This window comes from Temnothorax nylanderi, unplaced genomic scaffold (genome assembly GCF_030848795.1).
Source record: "Temnothorax nylanderi isolate EJ_2023f unplaced genomic scaffold, tnyl_v1.0 TNYL_tig0932_pilon, whole genome shotgun sequence".
Taxonomy (NCBI): Eukaryota; Metazoa; Arthropoda; class Insecta; order Hymenoptera; family Formicidae; genus Temnothorax; species Temnothorax nylanderi.
The window spans coordinates 24,773-51,265 of NW_027249994.1; the positions used below are offsets into that span (position 1 = coordinate 24,773).

Below are 26,493 nucleotides of genomic sequence, written 5' to 3' on the forward strand. Positions count from 1 at the left end.
TAGTTATTCGTGTTAAAAGAAGAAGGCGCTAGTGTTCCCGAAGGTTCGTCCACAGTATAACCAGTAGTCCGACTCTCTGTCGGCACCTTTGATCTATCGGTTCCCGATTCGCCGCCATTATTATGGAAGCGCCAACGGCGTATCAACGGTTAAAGGGCCCCGGGTTTTCAGGGTTGCACTTAGAAGTTAAAGCGCCCCGGGTTTTCAGAATTTTACTTAGAAGAGACGCATAAGAACTGTATATATTATTCACGCGTTAGAAATGGCCTAGGTAGGAATACAAGAAAAAAGATTGTACGAATAAAAAATGATTAATGAAATTGCTAGCATAGCAGTTTCGATGAATTGTTCAAGTGCTAATTAGATATAAAATAACTATTATAAATTGTAAGATTAAATATTAATATATTATTATAAATTATTGCAAATTATTATAAATTATGAGGTTAAAGTTGAAATTATAAAAAAATAGTGCAATTATTTTATTTGATGTTAAAGATTTTATATTCGTGGTAAAGTTTAATTAAAATTAATGATGCAAAAACAATATCATTTTTGCAAAGTTACATTTATTGCATATACGGCGGTATATATTTATTACATACATTTATATATATATATGTAAATACATTACATATATTTACATGTACAGCGGTATTTAATCGTGTCTCCAAATGATCATTTTATTTTTGTTTGTGGATGACTTAAAGTTGTAATTTATAAATTTTAATGTGTAATATATCCGCATTCTAAAAAATAATTTTTTTAAATATAAATGTGGGAAGCTGCTGCATGGGTGCTTAAATGTTATTATTTCAACCTCCGCTAACAATTTTTGTATAATATTTTTTTCTAAAACAATATTTTCAAAGTGCTGATTAAAAATCGCTTCCAACGAGCACACGTAAAAAATAAAATTATTATGTGGCATTTTTAAATTTCCAAAAATTGAATTATTGCTTTGGTATGCCTTAAAAAAACAATAAATTGTCGAATCTTCAAATTCTACGTGATCGATACTATATTCTTTGCAAATTGTGCATGAATGTTTCTTTAAACATTTACTACCCTAAGAGCAAAAAGTCGACTTTAAGTCGACTTGAAGTCGACTTCTACCGAAACTGACTTGGCAGAAAAGTCGACATTTTTAAGGACGAAAGTCGACTTTAAGTCGACTTGAAGTCGGCGAATGTCGCAAAAACCACCGACTTAAAGTCGACTTCCCGTCATGATGAAAAGTCGACTTCCCGTCATGACGAAAAGTCGACTTCCCGCCAACTTTTAAAGTCGATAAAATAAACCGCCGCGTACGTCTGGAGGTCGATTGTGTATCTTGAAACGAGGTAAAAATAACAAAAGTTAACAGATTTTATTAGATTTTGATAAATAAAATCGTAGATACGCTAATGAATTTTCTCACTTTTGTAATTTTTACCTCATTATTTCAAGATACACAATCGACCCCTTGCTGGAGGGCTAAAACTGATGCATTTCGATTTTTTTTCATATATAAAATAATTTAATTATCTAAAAAACTGTATAATTACAATCCTAATGTTTTATTCTTAATTACAAAGGCGGCCATATCTGTGCCACTTCTGCGTGCGCGGATTCCGGCAGCCACTTCTGGTAAGCTGACAATAACAGAACTAAAATTAAAACATTCCAGCGTTAATCGCGAAACAATATGCAAAATTAGCTATATAAATATATATCATATTATTATCATAATGTTGTAAATATATAATAATATTATATATATATATATATATATATATATATATATTATTATAAATATATAATATCCACAGACTTTTATACTAGACCACTAACATCTATGGACGCACTGCCGAAAAGCTGATGCGAGTGCAAGGTGCAAGTGTTAGTGAAGGGTGCGGCCATATTGAATTAACAATAAGTCACTATCGGGTGTTCAGTTGCTCATGATGTGCGTTTATCTGCATTCGTTATTACAGTACATAACGAAGCAGGCGAATGTTTTTGTGTTAAATATTGGTACATGTTATCAATAAGTTTGTAAGTCATGCCTTCGACGTGTAGCGTACTTGGATGCCGAAATCGAACCACTACTCCTGTAGTATTAAACCCTTTCTTTTGGACATTCTGTATATGCCAGACTATTGTATAGAAATCTTGTATAAAACCACTTGTATAGAATAGTAGTATAGCATATCTTGACTAAAATCAACATGGCGGCAATCATCACGGGCGAGATGTCTGTCAGCGGTCTAGTATTGTATAGAAGTCTATGATAATATCTAAATATTATTTTATAAATTAAAATCTCACATTTTTTATCCGAACCCCAGATTTCTAGCAGTTTGTGTTTGGACACGACTCCCTGCGACTGCAGCGTTTGTACTATTGCTTGAGTGCGTGGTATCAACCTGAAAAAATCGTATTGAATTGATGTAATCTATTCGATGAATCAACGTGAAATCAAAAGGAGATAGAATAACGATTTACCTGGCCCATGACTTGGTGATGCTCCCAGGTGTCGTCAGCAGCGACGGGACAAATCGTTTCAGCTTAGGGCACACTTGACCCTCCAAGAAGAAATACGCTAACCACTTGACACCGTCCACGGATGATCTATATCCATCGATGGTAGTGCCCATTCGGCCTTTCCGAATGTACCAGACACGCGGCAAATGATCTTCCCGGTTCATTGATTATATCTATAAATATCTTTATAAATAAGTAGGAAAAACATTATAAAGCAACAATTGTGATAAAAATACCTTGGCGGTGGATCAACCAATGGTTCACTAAGATGGCATAGCATGGGCGAATTTCGGCAATCATTCGGGTTCTATCACCGTGACACCTCGCATGTACATCTTATTCGTTTCGTACACCTCTTTATAAACCACCTATTCCGGACTGATTTTCCGTAGAACGCACGAAGAATGCATGAACACAGGTTCCTTCATTTCTGGTGTTCTGAAAGATGATACAGAATGGAGAGGTCGCATTCAATAGGTCTTAATTATCGATGATAATAAATAACACACCATACCTAACCTGTAAGCATGTTTCCACTTGGCCTTATCCTGATCCTCTTTTACCTCGTCGGGCAAAACCTTTCTCGCGACTTGATCCGCCATACCTGCAAGAACTATCTGGCGTCTTATCGTGTCCTGTCTCGCGGCACGTATTCCTCGCACTCGCGTAAACTCTGGTCCACTCATCTGGTCCTCCAGCCTCCTCGAGATTCGCCGCCATATTGATGATGCATGACGCGCCGCTTGACTGTTTTCCGTCTTTTTAGAAGTCGACTTTTAGTCGACTTTCCGCCATTTTTAGAAGTCGACTATTTAGAAGTCGACTTTTAGTCGACTTTCCGCCATTTTTAGAAGTCTATTCAGGGACACTAATTTAGAGGTGGAATTTAACATGTCAAACAGTTTATCCATTTTGTCTATGAAAGTTACCGTCCCAACTGCATCAGTTGATATTTTTCCAAAATGGATATATGAACTTACACCTGCCACCGTACTTTGACTAAGAAGCTGAGGAGCTAATCGAGTTTTCATTTTTTCCTGTGGCCTTGGATTTAAATGAGAGTAAGTTAATTTTGGCGCCAACCTGAACGGCATTGATTGATCGATCTCATAAAATTGTCTTACGTAACGTATGTTAGCAAAATATTGGCCAAACTTGAAAGTATATTTTAAAAACATATTTCGCGTTGCCTTTATCAAATGCGGCACATCGAATAAGAAAAAAATCTTGCGGTTGTTCAGCGTAAAATATGGGGTACTATTAGGCGTAATTCCTAATTCATTTGCGAGTTGCTTATTCTTAGGACCCATATCACATACTACAGCAGCAACTGTTACACCAATATTTTGCAATTCAAAAATACATTGAGTGAGTAATTGTTTAAGAACTGCAGTTGAACAAGCTGTATTCGAAAGTTCGTACGCAAGAGGCTGTTTCCAATCACTAAAAATACTTCTTGCAAGAAAGACGCATGCAAATTTTGCTGGTTGGAATTGCTTTTCATTGCCACTCTCATGAAAACCGATAACTTTATCAGTTTTTTTATCATAATACAAATGGCATTTTAATGACATTTCATCAAAACATATTACGCACATTTTTCCAGACTCTCGCATAGTTGCAAATTTATTGGCCAGTAAATTGAACACGTTTTGATTTATGCCGCTCGTAATAGAAATATTAAGGCTGCGTTCGGAAACGCTACCCTGAAGGAAGACTCGGGTGAATAGTGGTGGGGGCAGGGTGCACCCCGGGTGTAAGTAGTTTCCGAACGGCAAATAAGTAATAAGACATGGCGGATGAAAGGCAATCCCGAGAAAATATTATTGTATTCTGCGCCATGACTACTGGACAAGAATCGATAAGTCGCCCGGTCTACAATAGGTGTTTTAAGCCCTAAGCCTTAAGAAATTGTTCAATCACAGTTGAATTTGAGGAGAATAATTGACTGTGATTGGTCAATTTCTTAGGGCTTAGGGTTTAAAACACCTATTGTAGACTGGGACTAATCACAGGATAGCTTTAGATAGTTTATATCCAGATAGTAATGACACAGTATAATATCTACTTATGCTGTGGTAATGATGAGCCGTTGAGTGTTTCTACAGCTTCTACTTCCTTTTAGTAAAATTAGTGGTGCAATTACCAAATATAACGATGAAATAATATATTTTTTTATTTAAAATTATCAGTTATTACTTTACAAAAGGAGTGTAAAATATATCGATCGCTTAATAAGCAACTGTTAAGATATATCTATATAAGATGAATTATTAATTAATATGAATAATAGAAAAACATAATCGTAATAACGTCAAGATATTATTAAACGTAGATAAAATCTGATAATAAATTAGCGGTAGGTAATAGAATATAATTAACCTTACTTAAATCCAACTAATCAGAGTTATTATAGGTTAACAGTTTGACCAATTCAGCAAATCGCAACGCAAACCCGGCAAAACATTTTTTATATAAAAACATATTTAAATATATATTATCATATAATATTATATAAAATATTATATAAAATACTAGCTGGTTACCCGGGCTTCGCCCCGGAGGACATATGTAATAAGACTCTCTCTCTCCTTTTCCCCCTCCCCCTCCCTCTCCCTCTCGCCCTCTCCCCCCTCTCTCTCTCTCTTCCCCCCTCTCTCTCTCCCTCTCTCCCTCTCTTCCCCCCCTCTCTCTTTCTCTCTTCCTCTCTCTCCCTCTCTCTTTCCCTTCTCTCTTTCTCTCCCCCTCTCCCTCTCTCTCCCTCTCTCTCTCCTTCCCCCCCTCTCTCCTCCCCCCCCTCTCTCTCTCTCTCTCTCTCTCTCTCTCTCTCTCTCTCTCTCTCTCTCTCTCTCTCTCTCTCTCTAAAATGCTATAAATTGAAAAATATTACTTTTTTATCGACTGAAATGCAATTCCGTCGTATACAATACTTTGAGATTCACTCAATTATTTCCTAAAAAATTGGAAAAATTTCGTGACCAATTTCCAAAAAGATACCGGTTCCTAAAAAGATCGGTAACGAAAAACTATACACTTTATGGCACTCCCCGGAAAATTCTACCCCTGTTTTATGTACAATTCTTTAAAATTCGGTCAATTATTTCTCGAAAAATTAGAAAAATAAAAAAAACCGGTTTCCAGAAAATCGGTAACAAAAAACTATACACTCTATAACATTCCCCGGAAAATTCTACCCCTATTTCATATACTTTTAGTAAAAATTTGATCTATTGGTTTCCGAGATCATAGCGAACAAAAAAAGGCTAATTCGAAAAACTTCTGATACCGGTTTCCAAAAAGATCGGTAACAAAAAATTATACACTTTATGGCATTCCCCGGAAAATTCTACCCCTGTTTTATGTACAATTCTTTAAAATTCGGTCAATTATTTCTCGAAAAATTAGAAAAATTAAAAAAACCGTTTTCCAGAAAATCGGTAACGCAAAAATATACACTCTATAACATTCCCCGGAAAATTCTACCCCTATTTCATATACTTTTGGTAAAAATTCGGTCAAATAATTTCAGAGATCATAGCGAACAAAAAAACTGCAAACCCTGTTGCTTTATAATAATAGTATCCATAGTATCCATAATAGTATCCATAATAGTATCCATAATAGTATCCATAATAGTATCCATTGCTACAGTTTAAAAAATGCCGCCAAATGTAATAAGTTACCCGCATTTACCCTGAAATTTCAGGGTGGAAAATTTTCCTCCTGAGGTGCACCCGGGTGAAGTTTCCGAACGACTTCATCTCTGTCACACTGGTATACAGTCGTTCACGGAAAGGTTGCAACACTTTTTTTTGGATGGGTTTTGGAACGCACGAATATTTAGAGACTGCGAGCCACTGCGTCTAGGGAGCTGCCGTGACGGGCCGTGACCAGCAGTGAGCTGTAGTGAGAGGTTAAGACAGCTGTCAAAAGAGCACATACAGAGTGTGTATACACAGCAAAAGACATCTTACAGCGTAACATCTGATAACAGGTAGGAACAAGACATCTTAAATAACGTATACTTTTTACGATATTTTAATGTAAATAAATAATAAATAAATAAATAATAAATAAATAAATAAATAATTAAATAAATAAATAAATCTATTTAAATTAAAATATTTAAATTAAAAAATAGAGTAATTCCAATAACTTTCAAGTCTTAAATTATTTCTCTTACATATTTCGCGACGTTTGATAAGTCTACCCTGGTAAAAATTACCGTTAGAAACAGTTAGAAACAGATAGAATTTCTGATGGTATGTAACGGAATCCTATCCGCTGTAACTGCAAGCTTGTCTAGCTCTATCCTGTTTCTGTAAGCAGCACTATTGTATCTGCAAATACAGACAGAAAATGTAACGACGTATAACTGTATCTAATGGAAATCTATCGGCATACAGCATCTATAAGCTTTTGCAATAGAAAAACTTGTCTGTTTCTGTCCGCATTCTGTACGCATCAGATGCTGACGGTATCTATCCGTAATTGCGGATACCGCATCCATCTGCATCTGTACGCAATGTCGACTTATAGGAATTTGTCTGCAACTACGGATGCGAATCCTGTCTGTTTTTGTCCGCATTCTGTACGCATCAGATGCTGACGGTATCTATCCGTAATTGCGGATACCGCATCCATCTGCATCTGTACGCAATGTCGACCTACAGGAATTTATCTGCAACTACGGATACGAATCCTGTCTGTTTCTATCCGCAGTCTGTACGCATCAGATGCTGACGGTATCTATCCGTAATTGCGGATACCGCATCCATCTGCATCTGTACGCAATGTCGACCTATAGGAATTTGTCTGCAACTACGGATACGAATCCTGTATGTTTCTGTCCGCATTCTGTACGCATCAAATGCTGACGGTATCTATCCGTAATTGCGGATACCGCATCCATCTGCATCTTCGCGACGACGCCGCTAGGCGGCGCATGATGGAAAGCGTTTCTCACATTTAAAATACAACCAGCCATAATATATAAGCAGGCGTTCTGTCAGGCGACAACCAGAAAAATTACAGTGTCGTAACTAAAGGAATCCCTTCTCCTGGCGTTTAAAGGTAGAATCTACCCAGATAGCCAAATCTGTTCGAACAAATAATGCCAAATACTTGCTACAAATTTTGGTTTCAGAAATGGTACAAATTTGCATCAAAATTTGTTTTATCAAATGTTGTCGACAAACTGCTAGCAAATACGTATCAAAACATGCGTACACAATTGACGCCAAATTGATACCAAATATCGAGCAAAGCTTAGTAGTACCTGATAACAAATTGGCACCAAATTGCTGTTAAAGTTTGTTGACTAAACCTAACGCCAAATTGATGCCAAATATTGAGCAAATTTTGGTAACAAAACTTAAGAACAAATTGACGCCAAATACCAAGCGATGTTTAGGGCGTTTCATTCAGATGGCGCGACACGTGAGTCGCCACTTTCAACGCGCCCCCACCTCCTTCCTCGCTTTTGTTCAGTGTCATGGCCGCTCTTGCTGCGTTTCTTCGGACGAGACGAGTACGTTTTCCTTCTTTCGTAACTGATTGAGCTAAGCGGCACGTATTCTGGAGACCAACCGAGCGAGATTCGACTTCCCAAGGAGAGCTCACCGCCAGGAAAAGGAGAGCTTGAGGGAGGATTGAGGCGAGGAGTCCGGTCCAGCGAGCAGGGCCCTTCCGATATTCTCATTTGGGACGCCATATTGGAAGATCGACATTGATCGTGGTAGTACAAGGGGCTCTGCAAGGTTAATTCTCGTCTTAAGATCTGGAATTGCTCTCATTCTTGTGGCTCTGGTTTATATTCTAGCCCTAGAATTGATCTCGTAGACAAAAGCAGAGGCCCCCCTCTCTTTTCTTTTCTTTTTTTTCTTTTCTTTTCTTACTTTGATTTTAATCAGTAATCCAGACTCCTTAATTCCGCCCTGTAAGATCTGGTTAATTCTCGTCTTGAGATCTTGGAATTGCTCTCATTCTTGTGGGTCTGGTTTATATTCTAGCCCTAATGTAATTTTAATATATGCATTACAATTTTACACTGTCAAATAATAAATAATATCGTTTGATAATAATAACAACAGTATAGATAATAGTAACAATTTTATTACTTGACTTATTTCATTCTATTTTTGACAACTCGTATATACATTAATTGTGGCTAAGGTCTATACTATGTCATAGTGTAGATCTTAGCTACATTTCTGGCAAGTCAGTCCAAAGTATGCGGCTTTGTTCTCTATCCTTTTTATCTGTAGCAATTTTATTTCTTTTTATTTTTTAATTATTTTTTATGTATTATCTCTTATGTATCAGGTTTCTGAAGAAGACTAAGTATATAAAGTCAAAACGTAAAACGTTAATTGTATTTAAAATTTGTTTAATTAAACGAGATTTTGTTTTTAAATTTAAATTGATGACCTTTTTATAACTCGAGAAAATCAGCCAGCCTTTCATCCTATAAGTTTATTTTGTACTGTTAGTTTAATTAATTTAGTTATATTTTTTTCCATTAACATTCCATTTGTTATAGTGATTGTGCAGTAGAAAATCTGAAAAAATAAATGTTTTTAAAGAGTAAAGATAGTATATATTTTGAAATCTATGTATTTTATGTAAACATAACATTTAAATTTATTTGCAGTTTATTTTAGAACATGCCAAAAAACACCGTTTCATAAGCTTTCTAAGAAAGTTAAAAGGCAGAAAGTGAATGTTGAAGTTGTAGAAGAACTCAATTCAACAGATTCTTTAATTGAATTCGATCAGTCGCATATTCAGCAAGCACATGCTTCCGTTAAAAGCCAAAGTTCCGTAATACCAGATTTTCTTCATAATCAAAAAGAATCTGAACTTTCTCATTATTCTTAACTTTTTCATCATTCTGAACTTTCTCACCATTCTGAATTTTCTAATAATTCTGATCATTTTGAGTACTCTGAACACTTTGATTTCGAAAATAACGATAATTATAGAGATATATTTAACATTAACAGACACACCGGCAACAATAACGAGGCTCATTCAGATGACAACGATGATAATTCTGAAAACTGCGAGAATAGTGATGAGAATAAAAAATATTCGAAATGTTTCGTGAAAACAAGAGTTATAAAGAAGAGTTATAAGAGTATAAAGAGTTATACTCTTATAGTCTTAAAGAAGAGTTATAAGAGTATAAAGAATATGTAATATTATGTAATAAAATGTTTCATTCTACTTGCCGTTTGAATCTGATTAAGGCAAAATTGTAATATTAGTTTGAAATAGAAACAATTTAAAACAATTTAAAATACAAGGGAAATGCTTTAGTTTTATAACTATCATATTCTTGCAATATTAAAAATTTTACATATTCTTTCTTTGATTAAAATATTTCTCAAAATAATCTTGGAACTGTTGATGAAATATCGTGTATTTTTTTATCTGTAAAAGTTTAAAGTTTTGTTTGAATAGTTTAAAAGTTTTGTTTGAACGGTTTAAAAGTTTTGTTTGAACAGTTTTTTTCTGCTGTATATTAATTTCTATTACATCAAACACTACAAAATTCACTTCGGTTGCTTGCACCTAAATGATGTATATTATTCTTTTGTTATTTCTTTCTGACAATAGTACTGCATTATTCCATCGTAATCGACGAACTATGCACATTGTGAACATTTGTTTATTTCAATTTTGCATTCTTGCAAATAATAAATCGTGTTTCAAGTTTGAACTAGTTGTTTAAATATGCACGGTAGTTATTATTGTATGATTAAAGAAAGGAAAGTTAGTAGTATTAGGCTTATAAGAATATTGTTTTAGATGCATTTTCATAGAAATTATACTCGTGTTTTCAGTAAGATTCTATAAATCCTTCTTATACCGGCCAATGCATTATCTGCGCACGGAGTATGTGTTCCAGGCATTATATAAGATTCTCGAGTGTTTACAAATATTGTATGTGCTGTTGACAAAGTTAAATGTTTGCATATGTCAGTAAATTCACATTGTATAACATTTACTGTAATTAATATATAATTAATTACTTTATTGCCACCGTTAGATTTTATAAATGTCTTATAATGTTTTATAAATATAAAGATTTTTTTTAACATATGTAACATATGTATAAAATAATTTATTGTAAATCAATAACAAATTATATGCTTTTTTATAATTTAATGCTTTTAATTTTTCCTAAAAAAAAAATATTTTAGTATTTATTAATGGCTACGTAACAAGGCTTGCTGCAATTTGGCGTCAAGCTGTGTCATCAAGATTTGCTCGGTATTTGGTGTCAATTTGGCGTCAAGTTCTTTCGTCAAGGTTTGCTCGCAATTTGGCACAAATTTGCTGTCGAGCTTTTGTTGGCAAGCCTTGTTCACAATATGGCGCAAATTTGCCGTTGAACTTTTGCTGCCCTGTTTTGCTCGATATTTGGCGTCAATTTGGTGTCAAGTCATGTACACAAGCTTTGCTAGCAAAACACAAGCGTATTGCAGACACAGATCGCACCGAATTTGTCGACAAGTTTTGCGCGTATTTGGTGTCAATTTGGTTACAATTTGCTGACAAATTGTTTACTGGGTACCTGATAACTACAAACCTCCCACAATGTACATGTATTTGCAGTAATAAGAAATGAATAAAATGCATTTGCAGTTAGAAACGGATAGAGCGGGCAAATCATAATTGCATGCAAATGCAGATAGATATCCTGCCTGGTTTTGCAATCAGATGCGGATAGACATTCAAAATTGGCTACGTATAAAAACGAATAGGATTCATAATTCGTCTGCGCATAGGTTCAGATAGAAGTTCCGTTCCGTTAGGAATCAGTTAGATGCAGTTAGCCTTCCTCACCGTATTTGCGTACACAGTCTTATAGAATCTGCAACACTTTTCATCTGCTTCTATCCGTAATTGCAGGGAAAGAAACGCATAGTAAAACAGTCAGAAACGGATAGAATGCACGTTCTATCCGTTTCTAACGGTAATTTTTACCAGGGTATCTAGTTAAGATAATATGAGCTAAACGATTTGTTATATATTTCTATACGTTGTAGAATTTTGCCAAAGGACTGGAATAAGAGAAAATTTTATTTTGCAATAAATATTCTAATATATTTATAATTATAAGTCAGATATGATTTGCTTTACAAAGATGCAGACTGTAGTAACCATCATATATATTCTTGCAGATAATATAAAGAAACGAGGAACTGTCTCCTTGCGCAAACGTATATGGCACACTCTTCTGCGTGTTCACAAGTGGATGAGCATGAGTGGATACATCTATTCATGGCTTCCGTGAACCATTTCCAAGGAAAGTCCCACGACCACCTGCAGGTTGAACGATAAATAAATATATCATTCAGAATAAAACACGAAAATTCGTTAGCCTAACTGGCAATAATTTTAATATTAATACAACAACGTTTCGACCTCTACTTTGGGTCCTTATCAAGTTATAAGTTATTTAGCAATGATTGAATTGCGCGTCAGGTTTTGAATCTAATGTTCGCTATGTTATACTTCCTGACCACATAGTTTAACGATGATAATAAGATTCAAAACCTGACGCGCAATTAAATCATTGCTAAATAACTTATAACTTGATAAGGACCCAAAGTAGAGGTCGAAACGTTGTTGTATTAATATTAAAATTATTGCCAGTTAGGCCGACGAATTTTCGTGTTTTATTATTTTATCACTGGCGAAGAATTATTTTATGGATTATTCAGAATGTTTTTTCTAACGAACAATTGTCCAAGGTGAATAGATTCGCAGAAACTTATTTCAATCAAAATCCAAACACTTTGTCAAGCATTATAAAGCTGATAGAAAAGCGTAAAAATAATCTTAAAGATGTCGCTGAAGCTAGCAGCGGGCGCTAGCAGCGGAACGTCTCGCGGACAGGGCCGAATATCATGTGGGTTCCTCGGGGGGTACGAACGTATCGTAGGTTAATTATTATCGGCCGCTGGGCTTTTCTTAGATATAATTAATTAATGAAGATTAAATATATCTATATATATATTTTTTTGACAATATTCAAACTGTTTTTTCATCGGTTTGATATAAAAATATGTTTTAATTGTTATAGATTATTCGATAATTAACTGTAGAACATAGCAAAGAACGAATCTCTCCAAATTTTTAGGGGATCACGTTCTTGTGACAACAAAACGATTCAGCAAGTATTTGTGACAATCCGCGGTTTCCCTTATTTGTTATTAATTTTTTATTAATAATTTATTCAGCGGCGACCGATCGCAAAGAACGATTCTCTCCAAATTTTTAGGGGATCACGTTCTTGTGACAACAAAACGATTCAGCAAGTATTTGCGACAATCCGCGGTTTCCCTTAATTGTTATTAATTTTTTATTGATAATTTATTCTCTGGCGGTCGATAGCAAAGAACGATTCTCTCCAAATTTTTAGGGGATCACGTTCTTGTGACAACAAAACGATTCAGCAAGTATTTGCGATAATCCGCGGTTTCCCTTAATTGTTATTAATTTTTTATTGTTAATTTATTCTCTGGCGGTCGATAGCAAAGAACGATTCTCTCCAAATTTTTAGGGGATCACGTTCTTGTGACAACAAAACGATTCAGCAAGTATTTGCGATAATCCGCGGTTTCCCTTAATTGTTATTAATTTTTTATTAATAATTTATTTAGCGGCGACCGATCGCAAAGAACGATTCTCTCCAAATTTTTAGGGGATCACGTTCTTGTGACAACAAAACGATTCAGCAAGTATTTGTGACAATCCGCGGTTACCCTTAATTGTTATTAATTTTTTATTAATAATTTATTTAGCGGCGACCGATCGCAAAGAACGATTCTCTCCAAATTTTTAGGGGATCACGTTCTCGTGTCAACAAAACGATTCAGCAAGTATTTGAGACAATCCGCGGTTTCCCTTAATTGTTATTAATTTTTTATTGATAATTTATTCAGCGGCGACTGATCGCAAAGAACGATTCTCTCCAAATTTTTAGGGGATCACGTTCTTGTGACAACAAAACGATTCAGCAAGTATTTGCGACAATCCGCGGTTTCCCTTAATTGTTATTAATTTTTTATTGTTAATTTATTCTCTGGCGGTCGATAGCAAAGAACGATTCTCTCCAAATTTTTAGGGGATCACGTTCTTGTGACAACAAAACGATTCAGCAAGTATTTGCGATAATCCGCGGTTTCCCTTATTTGTTATTAATTTTTTATTAATAATTTATTCAGCGGCGACCGATCGCAAAAAACGATTCTCTCCAAATTTTTAGGGGATCACGTTCTTGTGACAACAAAACGATTCAGCAAGTATTTGCGACAATTCGCGGTTTCCCTTAATTGTTATTAATTTTTTATTGATAATTTATTCTCTGGCGGTCGATAGCAAAGAACGATTCTCTCCAAATTTTTAGGGGATCACGTTCTTGTGACAACAAAACGATTCAGCAAGTATTTGTGATAATCCGCGGTTTCCCTTAATAGTTATTAATTTTTTATTAATTAATTTATTCAGCGGCGACCGATCGCAAAGAACGATTCTCTCCAAATTTTTAGGGGATCACGTTCTTGTGACAACAAAACGATTCAGCAAGTATTTGAGACAATCCGCGGTTTCCCTTAATTGTTATTAATTTTTTACTGAATAAATTATCAATAAAAAATTAATAACAATTAAAGGAAACCGCGGATTGTCTCAAATACTTGCTGAATCGTTTTGTTGTCACAAGAACGTGATCCCCTAAAAATTTGGAGAGAATCGTTCTTTGCTATCGACCGCCAGAGAATAAATTAACAATAACAAATTAATAACAATTAAGGGAAACCGCGGATTGTCTCAAATACTTGCTGAATCGTTTTGTTGACACGAGAACGTGATCCCCTAAAAATTTGGAGAGAATCGTTCTTTGCGATCGGTCGCCGCTAAATAAATGATTAATAAAAAATTAATAACAATTAAGGGAAACCGCGGATTGTCACAAATACTTGCTGAATCGTTTTGTTGTCAGAAGAACGTGATCCCCTAAAAATTTGGAGAGAATCGTTCTTTGCGATCGGTCGCCGCTAAATAAATTATTAATAAAAAATTAATAACAATTAAGGGAAACCGCAGATTATCGCAAATACTTGCTAAATCGTTTTGTTGTCACAAGAACGTGATCCCCTAAAAATTTGGAGAGAATCGTTCTTTGCTATCGACCGCCAGAGAATAAATTAACAATAAAAAATTAATAACAATTAAGGGAAACCGCGGATTGTCGCAAATACTTGCTGAATCGTTTTGTTGTCACAAGAACGTGATCCCCTAAAAATTTGGAGAGAATCGTTCTTTGCGATCGGTCGCCGCTGAATAAATTATCAATAAAAAATTAATAACAATTAAGGGAAACCGCGGATTGTCTCAAATACTTGCTGAATCGTTTTGTTGACACGAGAACGTGATCCCCTAAAAATTTGAAGAGAATCGTTCTTTGCGATCGGTCGCCGCTAAATAAATTATTAATAAAAAATTAATAACAAATAAGGGAAACCGCGGATTGTCACAAATACTTGCTGAATCGTTTTGTTGTCACAAGAACGTGATCCCCTAAAAATTTGGAGAAAATCGTTCTTTGCGATCGGTCGCCGCTAAATAAATTATTAATAAAAAATTAATAACAATTAAGGGAAACCGCGGATTATCGCAAATACTTGCTGAATCGTTTTGTTGTCACAAGAACGTGATCCCCTAAAAATTTGGAGAGAATCGTTCTTTGCTATCGACCGCCAGAGAATAAATTATCAATAAAAAATTAATAACAATTAAGGGAAACCGCGGATTGTCGCAAATACTTGCTGAATCGTTTTGTTGTCACAAGAACGTGATCCCCTAAAAATTTGGAGAGAATCGTTCTTTGCGATCGGTCGCCGCTGAATAAATTATCAACAAAAAATTAATAACAATTAAGGGAAACCGCGGATTGTCTCAAATACTTGCTGAATCGTTTTGTTGACACGAGAATGTGATCTCTTAAAAATTTGGAGAGAATCGTTCTTTGCGATCGGTCGCCGCTAAATAAATTATTAATAAAAATTAATAACAATTAAGGGAAACCGCGGATTGTCACAAATACTTGCTGAATCGTTTTGTTGTCACAAGAACGTGATCCCCTAAAAATTTGGAGAGAATCGTTCTTTGCTATTGACCGCCAGAGAATAAATTATCAATAAAAAATTAATAACAATTAAGGGAAACCGCGGATTGTCGCAAATACTTGCTGAATCGTTTTGTTGTCACAAGAACGTGATCCCCTAAAAATTTGGAGAGAATCGTTCTTTGCGATCGGTCGCCGCTGAATAAATTATCAATAAAAAACTAATAACAATTAAGGGAAACCGCGGATTGTCTCAAATACTTGCTGAATCGTTTTGTTGACACGAGAATGTGATCTCTTAAAAATTTGGAGAGAATCGTTCTTTGCGATCGGTCGCCGCTAAATAAATTATTAATAAAAAATTAATAACAATTAAGGGAAACCGCGGATTGTCACAAATACTTGCTGAATCGTTTTGTTGTCACAAGAACGTGATCCCCTAAAAATTTGGAGAGAATCGTTCTTTGCGATCGGTCGCCGCTAAATAAATTATTAATAATAAATTAATAACAATTAAGGGAAACCGCGGATTATCGCAAATACTTGCTGAATCGTTTTGTTGTCACAAGAACGTGATCCCCTAAAAATTTGGAGAGAATCGTTCTTTGCGATCGGTCGCCGCTAAATAAATTATTAATAATAAATTAATAACAATTAAGGGAAACCGCGGATTATCGCAAATACTTGCTGAATCGTTTTGTTGTCACAAGAACGTGATCCCCTAAAAATTTGGAGAGATTCGTTCTTTGCTATGTTCTACAGTTATTTATCGAATAATCTATAACAATTAAAACATATTTTTATATCAAACCGATGAAAAAACAGTTTGAATATTGTCAAAAAAAAATATATATAGATATATTTAATCTTCATTAATTAATTATATCTAAGAAAAGTTCAGCGGCCGATAATAATTAACCTACGATACGTTCGTACCCCCCGAGGAACCCACATGATATTCGGCCCTGTCCGCGAGACGTTCCGCTGCTAGCGCCCGCTGCTAGCTTCAGGGTGCCATTACATGGAGCGCGGAAACGCGGAAACGCGGAAGCGCGGAAGACAAAATTTACTAGATTTCCGTCGATCCGTTCCGTTCATTTGATTCCCTTATATTACATGGAGCACAATTTGCGCGGAAAAGCGGAATAGGGAATTATAAAATAAGAATGTTTAGCGGTATTTATTGATTAAAATGCTTGTATTCAATAAATAAACTGAAAAGATAAGCATACTAATACAAATTGCAATGAATTAAGTCAACACACATTTAATAAAGGAATATAAATGTCTAGTTATCACCATATTGTTCCGCTTTTCCGCGCAAATTGTGCTCCATGTAATATAAGGAGAAATAAACTTGCGGAACGAGCGCGTCAAATGTTCGTTCTTTTTCTCTGTACTGTTGCACTCAGATACCTCAGATAGGTTATGTATTTTTATAATATATTCTATCCCGCTTAGAATATTGTGGACAGTTCTCCGTGAAATTGGAAAAGTGATTTAATTGTTATAAACTATTCGGTAGAACAAGCGCTAATGCATAAGTGCCCTATAGCCGTGAAGCTCCGCTGTTCCGCTCAAATGGGATAGAAAGAAGCGACGGAAACGCGGAATCTAGTTACTTTCTTTCCGCGTTTCCGCGTTTCCGCGTTTCCGCGCTCCATGTAATGGCACCCTCAGCGACATCCACTGGAAAAGTGTTATTACATCCTTCGCAACTGGCAACGGGCATTTCCAACCTATTTTGGAATGGTCCTAAAAACCACACACACACACACACACACACACACACACACACACACACACACACACACACACACACACACACACACACACACCACACACACACACACACACACACACACACACACACACACACACACACACACACACACACACAAATTATCATTACCCTTGTTTGATTTCTTGAATCCTGTCAGCGGTTACTGGAAAACGAATGCAATTGTCCATCATAGCATTTAGTGCATTTACAACTGCGTGAAGAGAACGGCTTATTGAAGTTTGAGACATGCACGTTAAAAAATCTTGGCCCACTCTTCTTTGATAAGAACCCGATGCAAAGAAGCTTAACGATGCTAGAATCTAAATGAAATAACACATGCAATCAAGGTTAGAGAAATCATTAAGAATTTAATGACGCTACATAAATGAGAAATTTAAAATATATTCAACTGCAATTCATCAGGTATCGCAGTTTTTCGTGACTTCTGAGGCATAAATGGTGCACATTCTTCGACTAGCATACGACTTGTTTCCTTTGTTAGTCTAAAACATATAAAAAGCATGAAATCACACACTGCAATGTAAAACCTTTGCCACTAATAAGGATTTTAAATATAAAAATATTTACCTGTACAGTCTACGAAATTCATTATCAGGGACGGAGAATGGATCGGATACGTCTCTAAGAATCTTTCGTTGGATTCTCATTACATGATTACGTGGTTCCAAATCATCATCTTCTTCGTCACCAAGTAGTAAAATAGCAGCCCCGTATATTGCCATTTTTCACTTTTTACTTTCGCAAATTTGCACGAAATGACGAAACCTAACGCTTAACCTTAAATCATCACAAAAGTGCGTCACGACACTCCGATAGTTTCTCTCTCGCTCTATTCTCAGTCTCTCTCTGTCAGATCTCACCATTCGACAAGAAATTTCTTGCCAAATGAACTCCCGTGAGATGGCTCGCATTTCCACCATGATGAAAATTACTGAATCGCGCTAAGTCGCATTTTCACTACAAAAAAGTTACAGAATCGATCCCCTTGACGTTTTTGGCGCCGGATAATACATTGTCTACATACATATGCTCCTTGAGGACTTCAGCCGCCTTAGGGTACGTATGACCTTCGTCTTCCGCGAGCTGTATTACAACGCGGATTGCGAGAAATGGAGAGGAAGTGTTACCGAACGTGAGCGTATTTGATTGCAACGTCTTTATCTCGCCGTTTCTACGCCAGAGATTTTTCTGATATCGTCGATCGTCTTTATGCAACAGGACTTGGCGATACATTTTTTCTATGTCGGCCGTAATAACAACTATGTATACACGGAATCTGATTAAATGTGAGAATAGTTTATTTTGAATCGTGGGTCCTGTCATTAATATGTCATTCAGAGATACGCCGTTGCTAGTTTTCGCGGACGCGTCAAATACCACTCGAACCTTAGTGGTGTGGCTTGATTCTTTAATTACTGCATGATGGGGCATGTAAAATCCATCTTCCTCGGGAGATTCTATTATTTACATGTGACCTAATTTTAGATACTCTTCTATAACCCGTGTGTATTCCATCTTTAGCGTTGCATTTGCATTAAGTTTGCGCTCTAATGATATTAAGCGTTTAAGTGCGATAGTTCGCGACTCGCCGAGACAGTGATTTTCCTCACGAAATGGCAAACAAACCACATAACGCCCGGTGCTATCGCGATGCACGGTGTTTGAGAAGTGTGTTTCACATTTAATTTCCTCCTTAGATTTCGGTTTATCTGTCGCGATCTCCTCGATATTCCAAATTTGCACAATTGATTTTCTAAAGCCGTTAAATGGCACGTCATTTTCGTCGCGCCCTTTGTCGTCGCGCCGCCGGCAATCACCCATCCGAGAAGCGTCTTTTGTATAATATATAAGTCATGGCCTTCGTGGGATAGATTAATTTGACCGACGGAAAATAACGATAACGTTGTTCCCGAACCTATCAATAAATCAACCGGTCTCGGTAGATGAAAATCTATATCGGCTAATCTGATATTTGCGGGTATTTTAATCGACTCTCGAGGAAATATTTCAGATGGAATTAAGTCTGTAATAGTCGGTATCGTTAAACATGTTAATTCTTTACGGAAATCGTCGATAGTTGATTGTATCGTAATTTTTACGAAGCCCCTTGATTCGGTATTCGTGTCGTTAATCGCACCGACAGGTACTGAGTGTGCAATGACTCGCACTCCTAAACGTTTTACGGATTCCGAAATGAAATTCGCGGTAGCGCACGTGTCTAGTAGAGCACGGACCTTGATGAGATTACTCTTACGATCACGGGTCACGGATGTATACCGTCGCACTCGTCAATAATTGTGGCGCTGATATGGGTGATATTGTCGCGAGGCTTAAGGTGCCTTTTCATGCTGACGCTCGACGCTCTATTTCAGCTCTAATTCAGAAGGCATCACGTGACCAAAAATATCTCAGCGGAATGAAAAGACATTTCAGCGTCAAAGTCAGTGAGTGTTGGTGTGTGTGAAGGTTATAAAAATGTCACTTACTAAACATCAGATTTGGTTAAACCAATGCAATGAAATAATCAGAAAACATGAATTGAAAAGAAAATACTAATAGCATTTTTGATTAACGAAATAAAGAAAAAGAAAAAAAAAATTATTGCAAAAAACGTTATTGGGTGGAACCCATATTTAGAGAATGAAAATTGCATGGATTTTATCATGCAATATTTCCTGTCGTTACATTAGAAAATAGTAGATTTCGAAATTATTTTCGTATGAATATAACTCAATATAAAGAATTATTGTGTATGATTTCACCCTTTATAACTAAACAGACTGTTGTTAGAGAATTAATATCAGCTGCAGAACGACTATCTATGACATTAAGGTAAGTTCTTTGTAAATTTAATTTTCTTTTTTATTTATATTACTTTTTATAGTAAATTTATGTAAATATAATATTTATTTTATAAAGATTTTTGGCATCTGGTGATCCGATAACTTCCCATATCTTATCAATATCTTGTTGGACTGACAACTGTCAGTAAGATTATTGAAGAAAGTTGCAGTGTCATATGGAATTGTTTAGTAAAGAATAAAGTACTTCCATCTAATTTAAAAGAAGAAGATTGGTTAAATATTAGTAATGAATTTGAAAATAAATGGAATTTTAATTATATTGTATTGGAGCAATTGACTGAAAACATGTTCTTATTCAAGTATGTATATTATATATTAATATGTAATAAATCTATTACACACACACACACACACACACACACACACACACACACACATACAAAGTAAATAACACAGAAATATTTGTTTCAGTGTCCAAATATAATGCAGGCTCTTCTTTTTTTAATTAGAAAAACATACTCATAGCATTGTTCTACTTGGAATTTGTAATGCCAATTATTCTTTTATATTCGTTGATATTGGCGCTTACAGTCGACGTAGTGATGGAGGAATCTTTAAAGACTCTCTTATAGGTCAAAAGTTCCATAATGAAGACATGAATCTACCACAACCACAAGCTTTAACATCAGATGGAGAACCATTACCTTATGTTCTTATTGGTGATGAAGCTTTCCAACTAACAAATTTTTTACTTCGGCCTTATCCTGGAAGAAGTTCAAATAAAGAACGAACAATTTTTATAATTACCGTCTTAGTCGTGCAAGAAGGACAATAGAAAATACTTTTGGTATAAGTCAATGGAATCTTGAAACGACCCATCATCTGTAATGTTGAAAAATCAGCAAAGATTATTCAAGCAATTGTGTCTTCATAACTGGTTACGAAAAGAAGATAATGAAAATCAATATGTAACTCCATACAATGATTGATAGAGAAGATCCTGATGATTTTATTCCTGGTTCGTGGAGAGAGGAAATGGATAGTAGTACATTGAAAGACATAAAAAATAGAAGTGGCAGTAATATAATTGTTCTCGTAACGCTATGGAAATTCGCGAACAATTTTGTAAATACTTTAATAATGAAGGAGCTGTAACATGGCAATTTGATTATTGCTAATTATTTTTTGTATTTTTTAAATTACAGAATAAGAAAAGTTATGTACTTTAAAAATATTACAAATGTGCTTAAGTAAATATATTTTTTTATGGTAAATAAAGAAATAATAGAAGAAATGTAAATGTAAAATAAGAAATAAGAAATAAAATAAAACCTTAGATATCCATTTATATAATCCATTTTATTATTTAAGAACATTTTATTTAAACACCTTAAAAATTATTAAATAACAGAGTACATTTACTGACTAGTAATTAATATTTTATTTATACATAAAATATTTTAAAAATAAAATACTTAAAAAAATAAATAAACGTTTCAAAAATAAAATATCTTTTATATTTAAATAATGCACTTTAAGTTCAGTCAGTAGGATAACAATTATATAATGTAACTCAATAGTTATATAATGTAACTCAACGTTAACACATTTTTTTATATAAAAAATAGATAAACTTTCTTTGCAAAAAAACGTTTTGCGACTTGCTTGCAGACTGTGCAGACACTTTATGCAGACTGTGTGACGCTAAAGTTGGATGAATCCAACTTCTTCCTCTTGACGCTAGCGTCAAAGTGACGTCACGACGCTCAACGCTGTTTTCAGCGTCCCATGAATTGGCACCTTTATTGCTCTCTCTCCGGTCGAGTCGGTTAGTCATTCGGGTTTGGCGGTCGCTGGCTTCGGCGCATCCTGTTTACTCGTGCTAGCGTAAGGTAAACGTCCCAATAGCCGGACATCTAACAATGCTAGTTCGATTTTGTTTAATTTTTATAAGTGCTCACGAGTTTTAATAGTCTAATTATGTATCCAAATGAAAGGTGGGGTATAAGAGCTTACTATTAACGCATAAAAGACATGAAAAGTATTTAAATTATTGTAATAATAATAAAAATTGTAAAGCGTACAAATGTACCAATATCCGGACACGATAATAATCATCCAAATAAAATGAAATAATTTTTAACGATTTTGTAGTACTTAATAACTATAATTTATTTGTAAATCTTTCCATAAATTATATATTTAAGAATATAACTTTTTTATAATAATTTCACAAAGTAAGATAGATATTATAAAGATAATGGATAAGTATAATGATTTTGTAAAGATAGTTTATTTTTTTCCTTTTCTGACTTTCTTTAATTTGTTTTCTTCTAATAATCTTTTCTTCTCTGCTTGTTTCTTTTTATTTTCTTCTATAATTAATTTTTTCGCAGATTGTTCTTCAGCCTTTTTTGCTACGCAGCTTTTCTTTTCTCTTGATTTTTTACTCTTTCTAATTCTTGCCTTTTCTTTTTCTTTCTTGAAATGATAAGCCTGCCACTCATCTGATGTAGCCACAGTAGGTATTTTTTCAGTTTTCTTTTTTTTTATAATTTTAGATATTTTTTCTGGCCACAATAAAGCTTTTTTAAATGGTGAAGGAACCGTTTCTCTCAAATCATTATTCTCTAGATCATGATTTGTATATCAGAAGGAGTTAATCAAAAGGAATAAATCAAAAGTTAAAAGGACACTCTTAATAATATTATCGTATAAAGTAACTTGCCTTCATTCAATTCGGAGTTGTTACTCTGTAAATTGCTGTTTATTTCGGAGTTGCCATTCTGTAAATTACTGTTTATTTCAGAGTTGCCATTCTGTAAATTGCTATTTATTTCGGAGTTGCCATTCTGTAAATTATTATTTATTTCGGAGTTGCTATTCTGTAAATTATTGTTTGGTTCATGTACTGTAATTATACTCGAGTCATTTATTTGATTTTGAATATCTGAAATTAAAGAGTAGGGGAGACCGGGGCTAAACAGTCCGTTTTTTTTCGGTGCCGATTTTTAACAACAAAATAAATAATTGTAGTTAAATGTGGTATACCACTGTAAAGAGTGAACCTTTAGCTACAAAATTTATATAGGAACTTTTTGTCTACGTCGCTTTGTTTAACCGGTATAGAGCAAAAACGACAACGGTGGAAAAATTGAAATCTCAAAAATGCCGGGGTATAACAGTCTGCACTGCATTTTCAATACATATACGTACATCTAATTCTAAAAAATAATAGGATACATGCAATAATTGTTTTTTAAGAGAAAAATATAAAAAATTATTTAAAATTTTTATGCGAAACATTAAAAAATAGTTACGAGGGTTCCTCTTTCCGCAGAAGTCACTCGCCCGACTTGTTTCACTCCTCGACGTCCGATGATGCTATTCGGTGTCTGAACGGTTGTAATTCCCGTCTCATCCATATTCCATATGCAGTGAGCCCGAAAATGCCTTGGAAATGCACCCGGACTGCTTACTGACCGATTAGCCCCAAACACAAGTTTCAGGTTTGATCGCCCACGAAATATTAGACATCAACGATAATGAAAAAACTACACTGGATTCGTGTTCAGCATGCATTACTCTTTATAATCACGTACCTCGAGATTTGGAGAGCAAATATTATTGCAGATATTACAAAATTTCCACGCGCAGAAAATGTAACTTTCACCTTTCGAAAACACGTTTGCCCTCGTAAAAATCATAACACGGCAGGTAACCTGCCGAAACTCCGTTGGTCACATGGGTACTATAAGCAGCGTTTACAATGTTAATAGCGAGTTCGCACAATATACAGGTTCCGAGATATTTGATTAGACGAATTTACCCCGTAGACGTTTTAGCCCCGGTCTCTCCTACAATTAAAAATTGATTATAAAAAATTATGTAATTTAAAATTTACGGCACAAGTACATACCCTTGGCCTTAAGATTTAGCAAACTAATACTTACTCGACTGCAGCGTTTCAATATTTTCTGACAGCCCTTCCAATAATTCATTGCCAGTATCAAAATTACAATTTGAGTCTACATTATCTGTATTTATTAAATTAAATATCTCATAAGGTATACTCTCATTGTAAAGCGTTCCTGAATTTTCCACTATTTCTATTGGAATATTATTGATATCGTAATTATCATTTATGTTTTGTATATTTAGAATTAAATTAGTTCCTTCATTAGTTTCTTCAACATTAGCTTCTTCAACATTAGTTTCTTCAACATTAGTTTCTATTCCTACATAATTAACATATCTAATATTAATAAGGACACAAAAAACATTTTAAAACAATAATTAATTTTTTTACTGTCTACAGCTAGTTACCTACAATTTTATAACTTTTATTAATAATACTTATGTAAAAAATAGTAATTAATATAAATTTAGATATCGAATATACCAGATAATGTTTTCATCATTTTCATCATAGTTTGCGCAAATCTCTGCTAACACACACACACACACACACACACACACACACACACACACACACACACACACACACACACACACACACACACGCACACGCACACGCACACGCACACGCACACGCGCACGCGCACGCGCACGCGCACGCGCACACACACACACACACACACACACACACACACACACACATAGTGTTCACACAGACACACCTCCCCGTAGTGTTCATCGGGTAATACTAATGTTGGCGGTAATTGAATGCACAAAAATGCATAGGTAACTTTGATAAGCCATAACTCGGCGAAAAAAAATCGTACGGACTTAATTTTTTTTTAATTTGCAGGAAAAAGTCCATATTTTACAATGGTTGCCATAATAGTTACGAAAAAAATTCATTCTACTCCGTAGAATGTGTCAAAGTATGCAATTTTTTGCAGACGTAACACGTCCTTACTTTTGGAAGAACGGCGGGAGGGGGGGAGGCTAAATTCAAAATCTAACAATGGTCTTTAAAGTACAGACTTCACCCTTTAAAATGAAAAAAAAATCTTTCAGATATGACAATTTTTCGCGGAGTTATGCTTATTTGAAGTTGGGCAAATTTTTGCCTAGTGTATTTATCTCATTAATAGAATGTTCACTCTGTTGTTCAGGCACCGCTTTTTTATTTTTATTGAGAATGTTATAATTTACAGCGTCTGCTGAGAAGGGCCACAAACCGCAAGTCTTGAATCCATTTTTAACTATTTCAGCTAAATTTATAGAATCCACTGCTTCTTTTAATAATGGAGCAAAATTCTATTTTTGCACACGCTGTGGAGCATTATCTAACCTCCACTTATCTACTGTCTTCTTCCAGGACTGCTTTAGAGGATGAAATACTGATACGTCTAAGGGTTGAAGTATATGAGTTGCATTAGGATACAGTGCTACAAGTTCAATTCCATTCTCGTGACAAAAGGCACTTAATGGCATAGTTAAGTGAGATGAGTGACCATCCACATATAAGACTATAGGCATTGTAATCTTCTGAGCTACTAGCCATGGGTGAAACACATTTGTAATATATTCGTAGAACGATTCTGCTGTCATCCACCCTCTTTCCGTTGAACCAACACTCCATCCAGAAGGGATTTTACTTGTAACACTGTATGGCATTCGCTTGTACCCATAAAAGATCATTGGTGGAGCCATTTCTCCCTTAGCATTCACCATAAAAAGCGTTGTCAAACTTTCTTTCTCGTCTCCATCAATAACTTTATAAACTGATTTTGATCCTCTCTTTGCGATAACCTGATCAGCTTTGGGGCAAAGAAAAAAAGCACTCTCATCACAATTAAATACCCTGGATGAATCAATTTCGACAAGATTCTTTTTTTGCAAATGTGCATGCACTTCAGCAAACCAATTTCTTAAGGATGTATGTCCGTTCAGTCAAAATAGAGGGATGAAGCTGAAATTTACAGAGATTGTGCACTTATATATCCCAAAAACCTGTGTTAAATTTGCGATTGATTGACTGACCCGTTTCTGAGATATTTACTTTAAAAGTTACAGAAATTGTATATATATAGATATACTTCCCATGTAAATATCATAATATGTATCTCTGCTCATGTACGGTAAAAATGAATGAAATTTTTATGGTAGGGGAGACCGGGGCTAGACCGTTAGTTTTTTTTCGGAGCCGATTTTTAACAACAAAATAAATAATTGAAGTTAAATGTGGTATACCACTGTAAAGAGTGAACCTTTAGCTACAAAATTTATTAAGGAAATTTTTATCTACG

At 35.0% G+C, this 26,493-nt stretch overlaps 1 protein-coding gene, 3 long non-coding RNA genes and 1 pseudogene across 4 annotated transcripts; 2 read left to right on the top strand and 3 right to left on the bottom strand.

The window, feature by feature from the left end:
- Positions 1-1,496: 1,496 nt before the first annotated feature.
- Positions 1,497-3,291, bottom strand: LOC139785995 (probable ATP-dependent RNA helicase DHX37). The gene is made up of 5 exons (XM_071725169.1): positions 3,041-3,291; positions 2,763-2,964; positions 2,488-2,699; positions 2,311-2,408; positions 1,497-1,649 (listed from the first exon to the last, which is right to left on the bottom strand). The coding sequence occupies exons 3-5, from the start codon at positions 2,688-2,690 to the stop codon at positions 1,570-1,572; spliced, it is 381 nt and encodes a 126-aa protein (XP_071581270.1). The 5' UTR covers positions 2,691-2,699; positions 2,763-2,964; positions 3,041-3,291; the 3' UTR covers positions 1,497-1,569.
- Positions 3,292-6,284: 2,993 nt separating this feature from the next.
- On the top strand, positions 6,285-21,628 carry LOC139785990 (uncharacterized). Its single transcript, XR_011722142.1, has 6 exons — positions 6,285-6,520; positions 11,718-11,865; positions 18,446-18,527; positions 19,844-20,303; positions 20,391-20,634; positions 20,747-21,628. It is a non-coding gene; the product is annotated as an uncharacterized lncRNA (long non-coding RNA).
- Positions 8,068-11,573, bottom strand: LOC139785993 (uncharacterized). Its single transcript, XR_011722144.1, has 2 exons — positions 10,751-11,573; positions 8,068-9,086 (listed from the first exon to the last, which is right to left on the bottom strand). It is a non-coding gene; the product is annotated as an uncharacterized lncRNA (long non-coding RNA).
- Positions 9,023-9,758, top strand: LOC139785991 (uncharacterized). The gene is made up of 2 exons (XR_011722143.1): positions 9,023-9,343; positions 9,531-9,758. It is a non-coding gene; the product is annotated as an uncharacterized lncRNA (long non-coding RNA).
- Positions 21,629-25,152: 3,524 nt separating the features above from the next.
- Positions 25,153-26,137, bottom strand: LOC139785996 (uncharacterized; annotated as a pseudogene).
- Positions 26,138-26,493: the final 356 nt, after the last annotated feature.